The sequence below is a fragment of the Bubalus bubalis genome, chromosome 1, assembly GCF_019923935.1.
Source record: "Bubalus bubalis isolate 160015118507 breed Murrah chromosome 1, NDDB_SH_1, whole genome shotgun sequence".
NCBI classification, from domain to species: domain Eukaryota; kingdom Metazoa; phylum Chordata; class Mammalia; order Artiodactyla; family Bovidae; genus Bubalus; species Bubalus bubalis.
In genome coordinates, this window is record NC_059157.1 from 140300525 (window position 1) to 140320782 (window position 20258).

Sequence of the window (20258 nt, forward strand, 5' to 3'; positions counted from 1 at the left end):
TAAGAACATATAAAGCTTAGAATGAGATCCCTTTAATTATGGTATAGATTCTAGAAACATCAGTTTATGCTTTTACTTACTGATAAAAACAGAAATTTCAGATTTTTCATATGGTAATACTATATAATCTGATATGTTAATTACCAAAAGACTCTGATGCTGGGAGGGATTGGGGGCAGGAGGAGAAGGGGACGGCAGAGGATGAGATGGCTGGATGGCATCACTGACTCGATGGACGTGAGTCTGGGTGAACTCTGGGCGTTTGTGATGGACAGGGAGGCCTGGGGTGCTGTGATTCATGGGGTCGCAAAGAGTCGGACACGACTGAGCGACTGAACTGAACTGAACTGATGTACTAGGCAATGAAGTTAATGTTAACTGGGCACCTGAGAAATACCATGTCCTCTTTACCAGAATTTTCTAAATAACTGAGGTTTAACTAGAAAATCCTTTCAATTTTAGCCTTTATCTTCCCAAGAGCTTTCAAAGCCCCTTTCTCAAACTGGAAAGATGACATTTAGGACTACACATCTTTGAGGAAATCTGTAAAAAAGAACAATTTTGCTCAGAATCATCCATCAGGCTAATCAAAATAACAGAAAAACAGCACAGGTGAGCTGGACAGTTTAGACTGGCAGCTTATGGATCCTTCTTCCATTTGAATCAGGACTATTTTGTACTTTTCTGCTAAATAATTTTTCCATGACACAGGCATAGAAGACATGAAAAAAAAAAAACACAAAAAAACAGGCCTTACATTTTAAGTGTTTTCCCCAGGGTCATAGAAAATTAAAAATTTCACAATGAAACTGGTTGCTTAGAACTACAATATAACGTGACCACTTTTCTTTCTATAGTTAACCGTACACCTGTGGAAATAATACAACTTCCCAGAGTTATCCAGGATCTTTAGTAGATTCGGAACCTGAATCTGCTGGCCTGACGACACTCTGAGAACTGCCATGTGAGTTAATCTAATCACAATGCCTCGTTCCTACCCAGGCCAATTGTCTCTCCCTCTTTCCAGTGCTTTGTCCCAGCACCTGGGGACAATGCACTGTCTTCAAATCCTACCCCAAGTCAGTCAGCGGAAACGTCTCTTACACTGATATGGCCTAAGGGTAGGCAGAATTTATGCATTCATTTAGCACACATTTCTTGAACATCTGTTGTGTGTCAAGCTGTGTATTCAAAGATTAATTAGACGTAATCCCTGTGAACTAGTAGGTACGGTGCGTGAGCAGGGTTTTCTGAAGGACAGCAGCAGCTTTTCCATGTGCTAGAGAACATTCCCTCCAGATGGATGGATGGACAGATACAGAGATTAAGCAGCTTTTTTTTTTTTTTTTTCTTACAAAACCTGTCAGCTAATACTTATCTTAAAGTATCCATGCATTAGCCTTTGCAGTGGAGTTCCTGAGCCCTAATCATTTCACCTGTTTAATGTTTCTTCTGCTTTGCTGTGTAAGGAAGCACGTTTTACTGAAGAATGAACATTTTTAATTTCAGGAAGAGACAGAGTCCAGGCTGAACCCCACAAATACCATGGTAACCTACTTAGCGCACCTAACAACATCACCACCTTAATGAAGATACCCCTTGCTAATGCTAGAGGCAAACAGCTATTTATTAACTCAGCCTCACTCAGGCTAGAATCTCTAACTGGAGTAATTGCCCTTAATTATACCACAAAATGGAAGTCACAGTTTAAGAGGTAGAAGTGTTGCATCTTCACTATAAACTTGCAATGCAGCCTGGTTTTTAAAGGAGTTTGGAGAGGATGACTAGCAGCAGTACTGCTTCTCTGCCCATTCCTGGCTCTGAGGAGGGTGTTTTCTTTTGAAATAAGTTCAATAAATCTACATAGGCAGCAGCGCTTGCATTCACAAAGAAATTTACTGAAGCAGAGTCAGTACTCTAATTCTGTAATATAATCTAAACTGAGCAAATGGCATATTTTCTAATATTTCAATTTTCAAATTCATCAAAATCTGCTAGTTTTAGAATAGCTATTTTGTTCCTTTTTCTTGTTTTGCTGGTGTACCACAGCATTTTATTAATCTTTTAAAATTGCAGCCAATTTAGAAAAAGCATACGGAACAGGTAATGGAAATGAAAACCTTTACAACTTTGCCATTAGGGTGCTTGTTTGCATCGAGGGACAGACAGTGCAATGAAGCTAATGGCAGAACCTACCTCATGAGCTGTTGTGAGGTTTAAATGGGTTACTACAAGGAGAGTGTCCATGATCTGGACAGGTAATAACCGCGCAGTGTGTGTTACAGTCATTTTGTAATGCTGAGAAGACAGCTAACCCTGAGGGTACTTTCTTTCCTCCTGGGTGGAGGCTCAGCTGCGTGGGGAGAGGCTGCCCTGCACACACTGGTCGTTTACTCTCACCCACCAGACAGGTTAGTGAAGTGTGGGCAAGAGCACCTTCCTCCCAAGGTGGCGGGAGAGCCCCAGTCCCTACAGAGTAGGCCTCAAGTAAGTATCTGTTGATCCTAAGCTTTCTGTATGTGCTGACAGTGACTTCTCTTTCAAACAACAAAGGCCAACCAAAACAAAAGAACACAAGCCAACACACACACAAAACAATCCCTCTTTCACCCCAATTCTGTATTTTCTATATCACTCCAAGAGGCAGGAGAAGAAAGAACCTTCTTCAGAGCCAGTGATTTACAGCCAGTTGCATGGTGGCCTCTCTGGGAGGCTCCCTAGGTTAACACCCTGTGGCTAGAACCACTCAGGGAGAGATTAAAAATATTCTTCAAATATTTGTTTTACCAAGACCAACTTATTTTTAAAATCCATTAATAAGTAAGCCAGAGGCCTTTGGTGATAGAATTAAACATGCTACACATCCCAAGACACAGTGATCGAAGACTCCACATTTTACAACAACCAAGGACTCAGAGTGAGGCTTTGCCGTGAAGAGGAGGACAGCAGCCGTCCGGTTGTCCTGATGGCACCTCCCTGCCTTATGTTTAGAGTGTTCAGGCTCAGTGTTGGGATCCCACGTGTGCATGCACCACCAGCCCTGGAACGTGAGCCACAGCCAGAGGCCCTCCTGTCGTCTAGAAGGACCTGATCCATATCATGTCACAAGGCACCACCCGAAGCCCTAGGAAAGATCTCTGCCATGAGAAGAAATCATCGGGGACGGGGGAGGACCTAGAGCAGCTGGAGTGCTGACCTCACCAGCAGGAGCTGCTGAAACTAAGACCTCAATCCTCTGACAAGGGATGCACTATGTGGGGAGCCCACGTTCCCCTGGGGCATATGTTGGTCTGCACTGCCCAGTGAAGACTGGGCCACCCTTCACTTCTCCCCTCCCCCTCACCCCCCACTGTTGGTCTCAAGGGAAGGGGCAGGGGACTTGGACCCAGGAAGACTAGCCACGAGTCTCAGCCCTGCCCCTTACTGCCAAACCATTTGCCCCTGTTCATCTTATTTCTCCATCTGCAAAACAGGGACAGTATCCACCTAATAGGTTGTTCTGAGAGTCAACTGTGGAAATGTGGGTAAAAAGCTTAGCACTGAGCCCTACAGTAAGAGTTAAACACAAGGAGCCCAGTGGCTCCAGATCCTGTACCATGAGTGCCACCAACCATCCCAGTCAGGGCAAGGTACCCTGAGGACCACTGTGGCTCTCAACTCCCACCACACAGGCTATTCTCCAGGTTGCTGGGGCTACTACCAGTTCCTGCCCCAGCAGGAAGAGGTCCATCTGAACTTGTGATGCTCGGCTGCATCTGTTACGGCTTGTGCTAGACATATAACACTCACCATCCCCCCGCCCCCCCAAATGGTAACCAGGGAGTTGGCATGAAATTTGCACTGCTTCTTATATCACATGAATGCTTCTGTGCTACAGAAACACAATGATATAATATACACACACACATTTACATACATAACAGGTGGCATGATTTCTAGAATGTAGTTCATGCTCAATAAAGTCACTGAGTAATTTTAGTATCAGTTCAGGCCACAGGGACCCCTGGTGATATCACAGCTCCTTAAAGGTCTTCCTGGAGCCCTGGGCTTACACTGGCAGTGCCTCGGAGAGGTCTTCTGCTCCATCCTCAGCCCCCGATGCCCATGGCCATGTACCTTTGGAAGCATCAGTCCCATGACCTAGGGTTCCTGTGAAGGCCAAGTAAGAGGACTGATATGGAAACACCTTGGGGCTCCACTGTGGTGCTCCCCCACTGGTGCAGGGGCTGAAGGCACAATGGGTAATAACAATCTTTGTAGACAGACTTGAGTTTGAGTTCAACAGCCTGATGATCTTCACCGATGTAAGCCAAGTAAACGGTCTTCTCCTGTGTAAAATGGGTACTACAGTAGTGCCAACCCCCTCAGAGGGTTGTTATGAGAATTAAATGGGAAAGTGCAGAGAGAACTCATTACAAATTGCCTGGCACCTGTGAGTGCTTGATAAATATTAGTGGTTATTGTTTATAATACTATTAATAACAAAGCAGCAAGGTTCATGGATGATTTACCTTTCTCAACACTGGAGAAGTCTGGAGGGCACCCCCCTCACCCACATCCCTTAGGCTTCCTGGAGCTGGTGGGAAAACTGCATGTAAATACCATCCACCCTGTCCTGGGGAAGCCAGGCTGAGAATCGCTGATGAAAACAGTTGAAAACGGAGCAGCGGATGCTACAGAAATGCTGGCCATTAATGGAAATTTGGGCATTTTTACTTAGGGAAAGGAAAAACAAAGAAATGCTCTCATGTACGAAAACAGATTCTTACTTGGAAGGGGAAACATGAACATGGCAGGTTTGGTGGGTCACTGGGAGTTCACGGTTTAAATAAATTCTTTATGGCTCTGCCCCCAACTGGCTTCAGCTTTGACTATAACGTCTTCTTCAAACTAAACACTCTGATGACCACACACACATCCGTGGTGTGGTAATTTAGCACTGATTGAAAAAAACATTTTACATATTTAAAAATACAGAATGAATATGCCTCTATTCTGCTTGCCTGAGTACTCCAAGGTAGATATGAAGAGGTACAAAGACCTTGGCCACAATGCAGAGCCCATTACCATCATGATGAACAAGTCAAAACTCTCCAGTCTGCTTCTAGACACTTGGGATAACAACTGTCTTATTCACCTCTCAGGAATTTGGAATTTGAGATCCAAATGAAAGGACCAAGAAAATTATATGATTTGTTATTAAATATATATTACGAAGGCAAAACAACAGATTTTTGACATTTTCAAAGATTTCTTTCAACCTCAGCATTTTAGACTTTAATATTGCAAAAGATGACTTTTTTGCACCAAAGTGCAACTGACAGAAAAAATTCAGACATATTACATTTTTATGTGCTTATTTTAAATCATTTCAGAGGAAAATGATATACAAATAATTTAATTTTAAAATATGTTTCCTTAAAACAATTTTGTTTAAAAAAATCCAATAATTCTCTGGATGGCATATAACAAGTTCATAGTAGAAAACAGGTAATCCTGAGGTTTCTGTGTTTACTTTCTTGTTGCTATCAGCACACTGAAAGCTAACAGCAGCCCATTAATATGAACTCAAAATGATCTAACCTGCTGACCTAAAATGGCCTGTGGTCCACAAATGACTGCAACTGGCAATTTCGAAATATCACAAATTAACAGGTGCTAGTAAGCTCAATGTAGCTATATTTCTTAGCAATGCCATGTCATTACCTTCATTTTTTCTTAATTTCTCTGGATTGTGTGTGTGTGTGTGTGTGTGTGTGTGTGTGTGTGTGTGTGTGCATTCCCTACATTACTGAAGTTATCTTCGGGATGGAGGATGTTCAAAACAGGAATGAAGAGCATGTGCCCTCACTCCACCAAGAACAGAGAGTCCCGCCATTTCTATGCAGAAGCAGATGGCAGCAGGTGGCACCAAGTAGGGGCATCTGAGGCAAGGAAGGTTCTTTTCCTAAACTGGTTCTTATGTTGCTGAGAGTACCAGTTTGGAGACTGAACACTCAAGTGCCAAAAGTGATTTCCAAAAGACCAATGAGGAAAGGCATTAATTTCCTAATCCCCATGTTCCCAGCTCCACATGGACCTTTTGGCTTATGAGTAACCAGACTGCAATACATTTTGGTTATGCTTCTTTTCTAAGAAATAAAATGTCACTATAGCTACTGAAGAAATTCTGTACATAGAATAAGATTCCTGTTTTCATCTTTTTTTTTTTTTGTCCACACTGCACTTGATATATATCAAAAAAGAAATTTACTTATACTCAAAGCAAGGATGACTAGAGTCTCTAAGGACCACCTGAGAACTTTGAAACTCGATTCTTTTATTTTGCTTTCTAATATGTGCAGGGAATCTCATCTTCAAGCATATTCTCAGTCTTCCAGATTTTTATTAATCTACTTTTATTTTAGTGGCTTTGCCTCAATCTTACCTCATTTAGGAAAAAATGGAACGGAAAATGCTATCTACTTCCACTCTGGTACTTATTTTTTAAATAGAAATTTGATTCTTAAATAGAAGAAAAAACTGTAGTCTGAATTCTACTTCTGGTGCAAGTAAGATCTCAAATAGTTCATTTATTACCCGTCACCTCAGGTTGTGCTTAGAACACTGAAACAAAATAAACTAGTAATACTTTACATTTTGCATGATGAATTTTTATGCTCCCTTTTAAAGAAATAAAAATTCTTTTTTCCCCCCCATCAGTCAGGGACTGAAGACAGGTATCACTAGCTTCATTTTGTAAATGGAGAAACTAAGGCAAAAAGAAGTTAAGGGATATGCCTCTAGTCATTTAGAAATTCAGTAACGGATGTGGGATTACAACAGAGAATTGACATCCCTGTCCAGAACTACAACTGCCTTCCGGTGATTGAGGGTTATAAAAATGCCATTTACCCAGCAAGGATGGTCATGTGAATTGGAGACTGATCCAGAGAAGCAAAAGGAAATGAACACCAAGGGTCTTTTGTAGGCCCTGAGTTAGTTAACATCTATTTCATTTAATTCAACAATATTCTCTGAGAAATACAAGCAGGAGTTTGTTCTATAATAGGCGTGCACTCACTCCCGGAGTGCTCATATACTGTGGCCACTTTTATTTGTTGCCTAGTGTGTATTTTTTTACGGTTTCTTCATGCAGGTTACTTTTTGTCCCTCTCTAACAGTGAACTGGCAGTTATACTGCACACATTACAAGCCCCCCCCCCCCACCTGCCCCCGCCAATTTTGCTGGCTAAAGGGAAAAGTGTCATGGGCACAAGGGCTGATTTAAATGGAGAGCAAGCGGCAATTATCCAATTCTGTTAGAGCCCTCTCCCCAATCCCCACTTGGCTGGAGCCTTGCTTTAAAATCCATTGGCTGTCTGAGTAACCTGAACAACAGATTAACCATAAATGCATTCCTGGAACTTAAGTTCCTCTTGCCTCAGCGCTGTGTACAATCATCAGGAACAGGGTCCCACAGGGTCAGGATGAGAGTCAGCATCAACTCAAATTCTGTTAGGGCAGCATCAACATTTTGTTTCAGTAACACAGACAGATGCAGCTTCAAAATCATCATTACAACATTATACTCTTAAAATGCATGAGCTGATCTTGTTATTCTAATCCCTGTATTAGGTTAATGCAGTATTATGAAAATGTTTACTTTTGGATATATATTTTTCTTGCATATAAAGGAAACAAAGACATTTGGATCTGTGCTAGATCTGTTAAGAATAACAGAATTAATCACTCTATAGCCAAACTAACATAATTTTTGTTTTTCTGCTGAAATTAAATAAAATCTCTCGTGCTATCTGCTTGTTTTTTCACATTAATTTATTTCCTCAGCAAGATAAGCTCCTTATAGGCAGGCTACATACCTCACAAGACCTAGCACGCTGTAGTAATTTAAAAAAAAGTTGATGATTGAGTGATCATAATCTAAGTGCTAGGGATAAACTTAGTCCTGCTTTGAGGCTGCTGCATAAATAAATAATCAGTGATCTTGGACTGGGAACCTTGTGGGTCAAAACCTTGAATATGTGGGAAACAAATGTCTTGTTCAAGGGGAAAAACTTTCCACACAGCAAGTCCCAGTGAGCCGGATGGATTCTAGGTGGACTTACCTTTAAGCAAGGATTTGGGCAAGGTGCCCTACTGGTTTCCTTTTATTTACATGGAGTAGTAGTGAAAGTCGCTCAGTCGTGTCTGACTCTTTGTGACCCCATCGACTACATACAGTCCATGGAATTCTCCAGGCCAGAATACTGGAGTGCGTAGCCATTCCACCTTCTCCAGGGGATCTTCCCAAACCAGAGATCGAACCCAGGTCTCCCACATTGCAGGTGGATTCTTTACCAGCTGAGCCACCAAGGAAACCCTTATTTACATGAAGCAGCCCAAAGTTTAAAAAAAAACAAAATCCACATGTAAAAGTACCAGAATAGAATGCCATTTACATGAAGATCCAGGACATTCTGTTTCCTGAAGATTATAGCTTTGGTTTCCATCCAATCCTGAATCCTTATCGCTGGTCTCCATCCTGAGGCTCTCCGGCATGAGGTTATATGGATTGATACTCTTTTAAGACTCATCCAACCTGTTACCTTCTGAATAAGCCCTTTCTGTTCAATTTTCAGCCTAAAGCATATGCCATTCTCCTACCTTTCCTCAACACTCTGTGCTTATGTCAGTCTTTCAGCCTTTCACACTATGATCTGCCATCTCTTCTACCTATGCCCACCAGACTGTGATCTATTCAAGAACTAAACAATGCTGATAAATGCCTGCAACTTTGCAGGTGCTCAATAAATAGTAGTGCCTTTTCGAGGGTTTGAAAATACATTTTTGGCCAAACAGTATACTTAGAAATCTCTGGGCCATGTCAGATTTTTTTGATTGTGAGCTCTATAAATTAAACATAATAAACCAGCACATCATATATGCAAAACCTTAGGGGTTTTGGCCATTAAGTGGTCACTCTTAAGGAATGTTAGTATCTTTCTTCTTCTATATCAAAAGTAGAAGCTAAAATATGAAGAAAAAAAGAGAACACTCTCTAATCATTTACAAAAGACACCTTTTGGAATAGGATTTAGCTCACAAAGAATCTACAGAGATTCACGGCTTTAAGGTGAAAAAGGTGGGAGTTTTTCTGGACTAGAGTTCAGCTTCTAGTTCAACTCCTTTATTTTATGGATATGGAAAACTCAGGAGCAAGAGTTTAGCAGCTGAAATCAACTCAACTCTTGAATCTGACAATCACCAAGCGCAGCATTATGCATTTTCATTGTTCTGCTGCTGCTTCATGTTTAAAGACTCAGATTACTTGCATTGGCTGCCAAGGACAGTGGTAAAACAAAGACACTGTGGCACTCCTTCCAAATGCCCACAGTGACGGGTGAGCCAGGCAAACATGGGAAAAGAAATATTTTGAGAGCTGACAGCTAAGTAAGTACACGAACACCACAGACTCTGGTTCTCACCTTGGCCGCAGAAGGATATATGATATTTTGCCACATCTATAACAGAAACTAATTGGTGGTTAATGAAATCAGTACACTGCTAAAGAATGTGAACACTTTTCCCAAAAGCCACAACTAGAAACCATTCTAGCAACCACAATTTCAATTAAAAAGACAGCTGTCATTTTGGAAGAAAATGCTGGATAGGCCAAGTTTTAAAGAACTTCAAGGGGAGCAGAATTGACAAAGACCTAAGTACAACTATTATGATCTATCCAATGCCGAGTGTTTCTCCCTAATCTTCAGTAGTCAAGAGCCAAAGTCAAAGGCTTGGATTCATGGGACCATTCACGACAACAGTTCAGTTTCAAGACAGTAAGGAAGGTCATCTTCAAACTCAAATTAGGCCATGTTCACCCTTTTAAATCACAGGAAAATAATTCCACAAATAGAATGAGAATTTATTACGTTCTCAATCCCCATCACTTTGATAACTTCTGAGAACACTGACAAATCTAATTTAGAAAAAGATAAATCTGGACTCCAGCTCATAAAACTATGAAAAATACTATTCCTAATGGTGAGTTTTCTTAAACTGCCATTTAAATTTAGGCAAGTCATTTATTTCACAAGCCAGGTTTTTTTCCTTTTTTTATGAGGGAAGAGCATGGATTGATTATGAGGGTTTGCACTCTTTCCTGTCTGACATATCCAGATGTCTCACAACAGCATTCTTCTTTGGACCAGCACTCACAGAGCCTCTGTTCTAAGCCTCTGTACGGTCCTCTGCACGAGGCGCCTCAGGTCACCGCCTTGCATAGGACAGGGCAGCAGCACGCAGGGACAGTGCAGAGCCGTCAACCTCCCTATGTTCTTGGAGGTAACAGTAGAGGCAGCTGCACAGGGAGGTCACGAGGTGCTGGCTCAGATCCCAATTCTGCCACCAGCTTCAACAATGATTCGGAAATTTGCTTTTTTTCTAAATAGTACAACTAGAAGTTATTCTCTAAGGAAGGTTCTCAGGACCACCAGTGTAAGCCAAAAGCCCAGGAAAAAAAGACTCATTTACAAATTTCCCCAAATGCTAGCTCAATATATTTATCATGATTTCTGTTAGTCCATAGTTCCTGTTCTTGCCAGTAAGGTTGAGGAGTCTCCTGCCAATAAAATAATAAGCCCGTGAAAAATGCAGCCAAAAGCACATGGCATGGTAAGATGAATGATCTTGTCTGCAAATGAATATGAATTTGATCTCTAATGAATCTCCCCAGAAGAAGCCTTACTTTTTCTGTTCTTTCTATACTAGGACTCATTTCCTAAAGGATGATCACTTTTTGTTCTAAGTCAAACTATTGTGTTTTCTAGGTCTTTCAATGTCAAGTTCAAAGGTGACCTGTTTCTCAAAGCTGTTCCTGTTCTTTGCAACCAGAGGGTCTCTGCACTTTATTCCCTATGTCTGCCCCCTTCAAACTCCCAGAGCACTTTTCTCCAATTCTACTAGTGTTCTATGATGATGTGTAGGTTGATATCATGCTCCTGGAGACAAGGCAGGGCCTTCCTCTTGTTCCTGGTCTCCACTGAAGGCCCACCTTGCAACAGTGCCTTCCACACAGCGGACTCCACTGAGCGGACCTGAATCGAAGGACCAGTGCAGAGCGGAGATGGAGGTTGGAAGGGGTCTTAAAGAACCAGGTCACCACATGAAAGAGCAGGGTACCATGATGCATTAAGGGGAAATGACAGAAACACTTTCACATACCCTGATTTTTGCTTTAGCAGGTGTGTGCAGGAAGGGGCAGCATGTCTACCCCAAAAGGCTGTCTTGGTTTTATGGTGATTTCCCACCTCCTTCAAGCTGAGACTCTTATTTGAACTTTTGGTACCAGAACTTTCTGTCATTAACTTTTGCTCCACAACCGAATTATTCCTAAATACAGGTCAGCTGCCCATCTTCTGATCAGCCATTCTCAGAGGAAATGAAGTTAGGTTAAATAAATACTATGTGAAAGGCTGGATTTGATTTCTGTCACCAAGAGTGTTTCCTGAGTATGGAATCTTATAAAGAATCTCCTATTTGCTCTAGTTAATTTGATATTATGTTGCACTGCCCATAGTTACAGAGCACAGTCCCCATCTGTACATCACCACAGCTATTTCAGACTGGTAAACATGTTTGTCCTGATGGTCACTGAATATTTAAAAGAGGTTAACATCCCTTCCTGAGTCTTATTTCCCTCTGCACTCATGACTAATCTAACACTATTACACAGCAGGGACTTGAATTTGACCATTTTCCTTTCAGAGAATTTCTCTCCATTTTTCTGGCTTTATGAAAGGAAAAAACAAACAAACAAACATGCATTTATCATCTATAGGGAAATCAGGATCATTAGATTCTTAATTTAGAAAATTCCCAAATGGAGGATACAACTTTTATACTCAAACTTTATACTCAAGTGCAGGACCCAAATACCAGGAATTCTTTCAACAAGGAGGAGGAGTGTTTCAGAGGCCAAAAGGACTGGGAAGACTTCATCCCATAAGCCAAAGTCATGGAGTTTTCGGATGAACCCCTAGGCCCCTTACCTCTTGTTTCTGTCCTCCAGCTGCAGCGTGTACACCATGTCATCAGCAGCGTGCGTCTTGGCGTTACTGTCTCCCCATTTCAGCTTCAGGCTCTGAGGCCCCGCAGCAGCACATTCGAGCCTAGGAGGCAAGGGTGGTAATGGCCGAGTTTTTGCTTTAATGAACTGACTAAATGGTCCAGCTCCAATTTCATTTATGGCCTGAATTCTGATCCTGAAAAAAGAAAAAAAATCACAAACACAGGCTTAAGAACCAGTGATTCCTCATTTGAAATCAACATTGTATGTCATATTTCTTACTTGCTCCTATAAAGTAGTATCATGGAATAAAGGAAAACCAGCTAAAATAATCAATACAAACAGAAATGGGCAGCTCAGAAGACACATTATCTTTTCCATTCCTAAACCAACAGCCCAAAACAGCACATTTTCAAGATATTTCTTAGTTCTTTAATTAAAAAAAAAAAAAAAAAAAGACCCTTGTTCAAGGGAACGTATACTAAAGACTTTCATATTTTATTCTGGCCACCCTTTAGCTGCCTCATCAGTTTTGGAAGTAAGTAAGCTATAAACAATAAATGAAATTATAAATGAAAGAGGAGAACAAGACAGTCTTCTTCAGATTTTGACAAAAAGGACAACAGCTCTTCGATAGTGCATTTTTCCTCCTCTGTCTCCAGCCTCACCCAACAATCTCTGCTGGTCTCTAACCAACATCAAGTGTGCAGACACTGTTGGTAACAGAGTGTCATTCAGAAGTGTAGAAATCTAACTGGATGCTTACTATGTGCAGGGTTATGGGTAATAAAGATACATTAACACTGCTTTCATGGTCAAGGAACTGAAAGTCAAACAAAGTGTGACTTCCCAGGTGGTTCAGTGGTAAAGAATCTGCCTGTCAATGCAAGAAGATGCAGGAGATGCGGGTTTGATCCCTGGGTTGGGAAGATCCCCTGGAGGAGGCCATGGCAACCCATACCAGTATTCTTCCCTGGAGAATCCCATGGACAGAAGAGCCTGGTGGACTACAGTCCACGGGGTTGCAAAGAGTTGGACATGACTGAGCATGCATGCATATATAATATAATATCCCATCATCATTCCCACTTTTCTTGTTCTTCTACTTGCTTACTGATTAACTGAAAAATTTCTCCAAGGTCATCAGACAACACATTGATGGCACTGCCCCATCTTTCTTCATCCTCTACACCCCTTGCTGCAGTAAGTACATGTTGCTGAAGCTTGTTTCCTCCTGGCACTGGGGGAGCCTGCAGATGCCTGCAAAGTCCTTCCTCCTCTACTTCTCAGAGTAAAGGTCTCAAACAAGCCCCCACCCCAATCTCTCTTCCTCTCCTGTAAATGGACAGTCCTCTCAATAACCTCAGCATCTCCACAGCTTCATCCACATAAGACCTTTCTCTCCTCCATCTTTTCATGCCTCATTACTAGGCCTCCAGTGGAAACTTCCACCCAGAACCCTTGCTAGGTACACAGGCATTTTACTCAGCTGAACAAGCAATGTGGTATCACTAGTTCTAAAAAGTTTCAACATTTAAACCTGATGTGAGTTTGAAACAGTGTTTCAAAACCCATGATAGTAAAAAAATACAGTCAAAGAGAAATTCTCAGGAAACAGATCAGTTTAAAATATTCTTATAATTTAGTTCTATGTACATCTGTCTCACAGCAATTACTGCTTATGTTTAAATAGAAAATATCATTACATATTACAATACCTAAATCCATCATATGACCACAAATGAACCTTAATTCTTCAAATTTAAAATTATATAAATTCAGCAAGTCAATTTAATAATGCCTGTAAATTGTTAAGAAGAAAAAAAATAGATTGGTTCCAGGTGAGATGGAGTAAGCACACACCACCCTTTCTCTCCTACTGAATGGAGCTATTAAACCTGGACAAAATAAATAAAGCAGCCATCTAAGAAGAGCAAAAAGGAAATAGCAGCTAAGGATTTGGGGAAGAAGTCAAGCTATCACCAAACCAGCAGTGAATTTACCATTTTCCCCCCTCCATCATCTCCTGGCTTGGACTCAATATAGCCTGAAATCCAGGGAATTCCTTTTTTTTTTTTTTTTTTTTCTTTTCTTTTCTACATTGTCTTATTCCTCAGCCCTTAGCCGATTCCATCAATTAACAGCCTAAAGAAGAAAAACCGCATGATCACATCCACTGATACAGAAAAAGCATTTAATGAAATCCAACATATATTTATAATAAAAATTCTCAGCAAACTAGGTATAGAAGGAAACTTTCTCAACCTGAAAGGGGCACTTACAGAAATATCTACAGCCAACATTACACTTAATGGTCAAAGACTAACTGGAAGATCAGAACAAAGCAAAGATGTCTGCTTTCACCACTCCTATTTAACATTAGGCACAAGATCCAGTTGGTGGGGGTGGGGTGGGCGAAAAGACAGAGATGATAAATAAACGTCAAGACACAGCTGGGACTCCTTAAGACCACCTAAATAGAGGCATACTGTGGTCATGAATTGGAAAACTCTACATAGAAAAATGGTCAATTTTCCCAAAACTGATCTATAGATATAATGTAACTGTAATAAAATTCCAGCAGGATTCTTAGTTGATACAGATAAGTTGATTCTAAAATTACATGGCAAGGCAAAGGAACTAAAAAATATTGCTAACACAAATCTGAAAAATAATAAAGTTGGAAGAATCATACTACCTGATTTAGGACTTACCATAAAGTTTACTATAAAGTATCAAGATAGTGTGATATCAGACAGACACAAACCAACAGAAATAGACCCACACAAATATGGCCAATTGATTTCCAACAAATTTGCAAAATCAATGAAGAAAGAACTGTCTTAACAACTGATATTGAAACAACTGGATATCAAAACCAAAACTAAATCTCAATGTAAATTTCATTCAAAAGTTAGCTCAGAATGGATCATAGATCCTAACAATAGAATGCAAAATATAAAACACTTAAGAAGAAACAGGAGGAAATATGTGCCACATAGAATTAAAGAATTTTTAGATTTGATGTGAAAAGCATGCATCCAGAACGCATCTAAGACCTTTCAAAACTTGGCAACAAAACTAAAAAATGGACAAGAGACTGGAACGAACACTCCACTGAAGAGGACATACATGTGGCAAATAGGCACACAAAAATACGTTTAACACCATTAGCCATTAGGAAAATGCAAATTATACAACAATGAGATGCTACTATCTTTCCCTAATAAAGTAGATAAAATTTAAAAATGCTTAATACCATTCTAGCAAGTATAAGTAACAGCTGAAACTCCCATATTTTGCTGCTGAGAATGCAAAATGGTATACAGTTACACTGGAAAACAGTTAGCTTAGAAAGTTTCTTATAAACTTTAGCATACATTTATCATATGATCCAGCAATCACACTTCTTGGGCTGTACTCTAAGAGAAATTAAAACATTTATGTTCACATAAAAAGCTGCACATAAATGTTTATACCAGATCTGTTCATCATCACCCAAAACTGAATGAATATCTCAGTTTGGAATGTAGCCAACACTTATCTCTGATAAAGTATAGCTAAAATTCTATCACAAAGAGCCTCCTCAGATTCTATTAATCTAGGGCTTCATCAGGTCTCTCTTAGGTAATGCAATGTGAGTCTCTCGACGTAACATTCAGTTCAATTACTCAGTTGGGTCCTACTCTTTGAGACCCTATAGACTATAGAACACCAGGGTTCCCTGTTCATCACCAAACCCTGGAGCTTGCTCAAACTCATGTCCATTGAGTCAGTGATGCCATCCAACCATCTCATCCTCTGTTGTCCCCTTCTCCTGCCTTCAATGTTCCCAGCATCAGGGTCTTTTCCAATGAGTCAGTTCTTTGCATCAAGTGGCCAAAGAACTGGAGTTTCAGCTTCAACATCAGTCCTTCCAATGAATATTCAGGACTGATTTCCTTTAGGATGGACTGGTTTGATCTCCCTGCAGTCCAAGGTACTCTCAAGAGTCTTTTCCAACAACACAGTTCAAAAGCATCAATTCTTTGGCACTCAGCTTTCTTTATAGTCCAATTCTCACATCCATACATGACTACTGAAAAACCATATTAATATGTTGCCTAGGTTGATCATAGCTTTTCTTCCAAGGAGCAAGCATCTTTTAATTTCATGGCTGCAGTCACCATCTGCAGTGATTTTGCAGCCCAAGAAAATAAAGTCTATCTCTGTTTCCATTGTTTCCCCATCTATTTGCCATGAAGTGATAGGACCAGATGCCATGATCTTAGTTTTCTGAATGCTGAGTTTTAAGCCAACTTTTTCACTCTCCTCTTTCACTTTCATCAAGAGGCTCTTTAGTTCCTCTTTATTTTCTGCCATACAGGTGGTGTCATCTGTATATCTGAGGTTATTGATATTTCTCCCTGCAATCTTGATTCTAGCTTGTGCTTCATCCAGCCCGGCATTTTGCAAGTGTACTCTGCGTGAAAGTTAAATAAGCAGGGTGAAAGATACTGCTTTGATGTACTCCTTTCCCAATTTGGAGCCAGTCCATTGTTCCATGTCTGGTTCTAACTGTTGCTTCTTGACCTGTATACAGATTTCTCAGGAGGCAGGTAAAGTGGTCTAGTCTTCCCACATGTTTAAGAATTTTCCATACTTTGTTGTGATCCACACAGTCAAAGGCTTTGGTGTAGATAATAAAGCAAAAGTAGATGTTTTGCTAGAACTCTCTTGCTTTATCTATGATCCAACAGATGTTGGGAATTTGATCTCTGGTTCTTCTGCCTTTTCTAAATCCAGCCTGAACATATGGAAGTTCTTGGTCACATACTGTTGAAGCCTTGCTTGGAGAATTTTGAGCATTACTTTGCTAATGTGTGAGAGAGTGCAATTGTGCTGTAGTTTGAACATTCTTTGGCATTGCCTTTCTTTGGGATTGGAATGAAAAGTGATCTTTTCCAGTCCTGTGGCCACTGCTGAGTTTTCCAAATTTGCTGGCATATTGCAACACAGTATTGAAAGACTACAATAAACTCTTCTTTGCTTCCCAACACGAGTCTTGTAAAATAGCTGTATGGTATTAATGTAAGAGTTTTTTCCCTATTATTTGAAAAGAAAGAAATTTTTCTGCAACTAGAGAGGGAAAGTCTTTCTAAAAAGATAGTCATCATGGTGGTAGAAATTATTCCTTTTTCCCTATTGAGGAAAAGGGAATTAAGCTAGATCTTTAAGTTTCAGTCTTTTTCCAATGGTAAACAAATCTCCTCACCTACACGGTTTGTGTGAATGTCTTTCTACTGTCCAGCGTGCTATTCCTTCCCTTTATTCTGTGCAGAGGTATTCCTAGAGACCAGAGACCAAGATGCTTCCTTCCATCTGCTTGCCCTTAGTCCTCCAGAGCCAAGCGCACCTTGTATTCAAGGTGATCCTACTGCTTTGCTCCATGCAGCCACAACAGCCCTGAGCTACATCAGTAAGTAAAAGAAAGTGAGGTATAATGGGGTGCTTAAGATTGCTGTTCTGCCCAAGACAAAAAATGAGAGGAGATTTCAATCATGTATAAGAATTAAAAAATAGTTTATAACACACAAGTATCAAGACATAGAAAGAAATGTAGATTTAATATTTAATTTCTTTTGTAAATTCATTTTCTTTGCAAGGCCCCCACAGTATTTTGGTAGGTAGTGGGCTTCTTACATCTGTATCTCTCTGGCTCTCAGAACTTTTAACTCAGATGTATTTGGTAAACGTATTGAATATTAGCCATAAATATTCCCACCCACCCACCCCAAGAATAAGAATGTTATGATAGCATTTTAACTCTCTTGAGCAGTGAAGCCTCTCTGGCTACTCTGTTAATCACTTTGGTGACTGCAGGGAAATTATCTAACACCTGTAAGGTTAACAGTTTCCTTCTCTATAAAATGGGAGTGATAATATATTTGCTGCATTTACAAAGAGGATTACTTATTTAAGATAAGCAATGTGGGAAGCATTTTTCTATTTTTTAACCTTTTATACTTTGCCATTCAATCAGAAAAGGAATCCAGGTGGCCAAAAGCTCTCTGGTAAACTTTAAAGTGCTCATTTATGGAGTTATTATTTTTGGGACTTCCTTTCAGACCGTATTCCTCCCCAGCAATGAAGAAAAAGTGCGGGGCATCCACATGAGAGGCACTGCGCTGGGCACGTGAAAGCTATGTCTGCATTCTAGTTGTATTACTACCACCACTGCACTTGAGGAATGTGCTGATACCATCTGTGTTTCTCCTTTCTCTAAATTATTGTCAAGGACCCAACAACAGCTAAAAGGACTGCCTTCTTTTTAAACCGTCCTCAGAAGGTGAGGTAGCAGCTTGACAACGGGTGAAATGTTAACAAAAACCTCTGCAACAACAACACTGAGAACTTGCTCTGTTCAAGGGTCTGTGCTATGGATTCAGTTGTCCCTTGGTACCCGTGGAGGGCTGGTCTCAGGACCCCCAGGGTTACTAAAATCCATGATGCTCAAGTCCTGTGTATAAAATAGCACAGTTCAGTTGGCCTTCCAGACCACAGATGTGGTGAGATGGCTATTTCTCTTGCTTTTAGAGATGAGGAAACTTCAGTTAAATAACTTAAATGATACAGTAGCTAGTAGGTGCTGAAGTCTAGATTTGATATGTGCAATACTATCACTAATTTCTACCCTGACCCTTTGTCTATTTCACAACTGCAGAAACTGCAGCCAGCTAGGTTCAGTCATTTGCACTAATCCTCACAGCAGATACAGGTCAGATCTGGGTGTGAAGCTGGTCTTTCTAGACTCAAAGTCTTCATGTATTAACACACTGTTCCCTCCAGGTATATCCTGAACCAAACACAGCTTCTTCCAACCAAAAGATAATTTTAATTCGAACCACACTTTCAATTCAACAACAACTGCCTTTTGCCAATGAAACAGACATTTAGAACAGTCAAATTTCCTTTCACATTATTAAAACTTTTGGCCTTGGAATGAACTGTGTGTGTGTGTGTGCTAAGTTGCTCCAGTCGTGTCAGACTCTTTGCGACCCTATGGACTGCAGGCTCCTCTGTCCATGGGATTCTCCAGGCAAGAATACTGGAGTAGGTTGCCATGACCTCCCCCAGGAGATCTTCCTGACCCAGGGATCAAACCCATGTTTCTTATGCCTCCTGCCTTGGCAGTGTGTTCTTTACCACTAGTGCTCCGAGGTGGCTCAGGTGGTAAAGTATCTGCTTACAATGCGGGAAACTTGGGTTTGATCCCTGGGTCAGGAAGAACCACTGGAGAAGGGAACGGCAACCCACTGCAGTATTCTTGCCTGGGAAATCCCATGGACGAAGAAGCCTGGTGGGCTACAGTCCATGCGGTCACAGAGAGTCAGACACAACTGAGCAACTAATATACATACATGCAGCACCACCGAACTACCTGGATTTTAAAATATTTGCTTCAATTTATTCAAGCAAGAAAATGTGTTTCAGTAAAAATGCATGCAAAACATTTTCCCCTGTGGCTGATGCACTGACCTAATAATAATTAGTTTAAAGTGACACTCAAAACTGAAACAGAACTGAGGACTTGATCAAATGAAGCCATGTCTTCTTGCAATTGGTAAAAATATTAAAAACTCTGACTCTAGAAGGCTGAGAAAACTGAACAAGGACTAAGGAAGCTAATATTTCTGGTGTTTTGTGATGAAAATGCAGTGTATGAAAATAATTTCCTAATTCCAGTGACAACTCACCCAGGACGGATGGAACCAAATACTATCTTGAGGAACAATTCTAAGAATTAACCTCAGAAAAAACTGATTTTCAAGTTCTATTAAATTAATTAGTCTATCCCAAACCCAAACTTGAGATGTTCTCTCTTTCTCACTGAATTACATGTTAATCTTGACATTTAGATAGGATCTATAGCTCCCCCCCCACAAACATGCAATGTATGTCAGTTTCTGAAATCTTAAGCTCTGCAAAGTTAAGTACAAGGGAAATGGAAGTTTTCTTTCCAATGCAGGAAAATGATTTAACTCGGCCATCTGAATTGATGTGAAAAATCTCTTCAAGTGTCCGGGAGTTTGCAATATCCATCAGTATACTGATAATACTGATTCAATAAATCAAATTAAGAAGTATATTCTTTATAAATTTTGACTGGACTTTCATTATTAAAATATCTGCTACTTTTAGATCTCAAATACATTACTGCTTCAGAAGA

General features: G+C 40.4%; 1 protein-coding gene across 19 annotated transcripts in view; it reads right to left on the minus strand.

Annotated features, from left to right (window-relative positions):
* The window catches only part of FNDC3B (fibronectin type III domain containing 3B), a 353909-nt gene that overhangs the window by 18809 nt on the left and 314842 nt on the right, over nt 1–20258 (minus strand). For 17 of the 19 annotated variants that reach the window (XM_025284112.3, XM_025284392.3, XM_006068123.4 and 14 more), the window contains one exon: nt 12033–12245. In XM_025284112.3, coding sequence (XP_025139897.1) covers nt 12033–12245 — 213 coding nt within the window. Of the gene's footprint in view, nt 1–10; nt 7495–8306; nt 10604–12032; nt 12246–20258 lie in introns of those variants that run through there. The other 2 variants (XM_044944775.2, XM_044944772.2) reach the window with 2 other exon arrangements.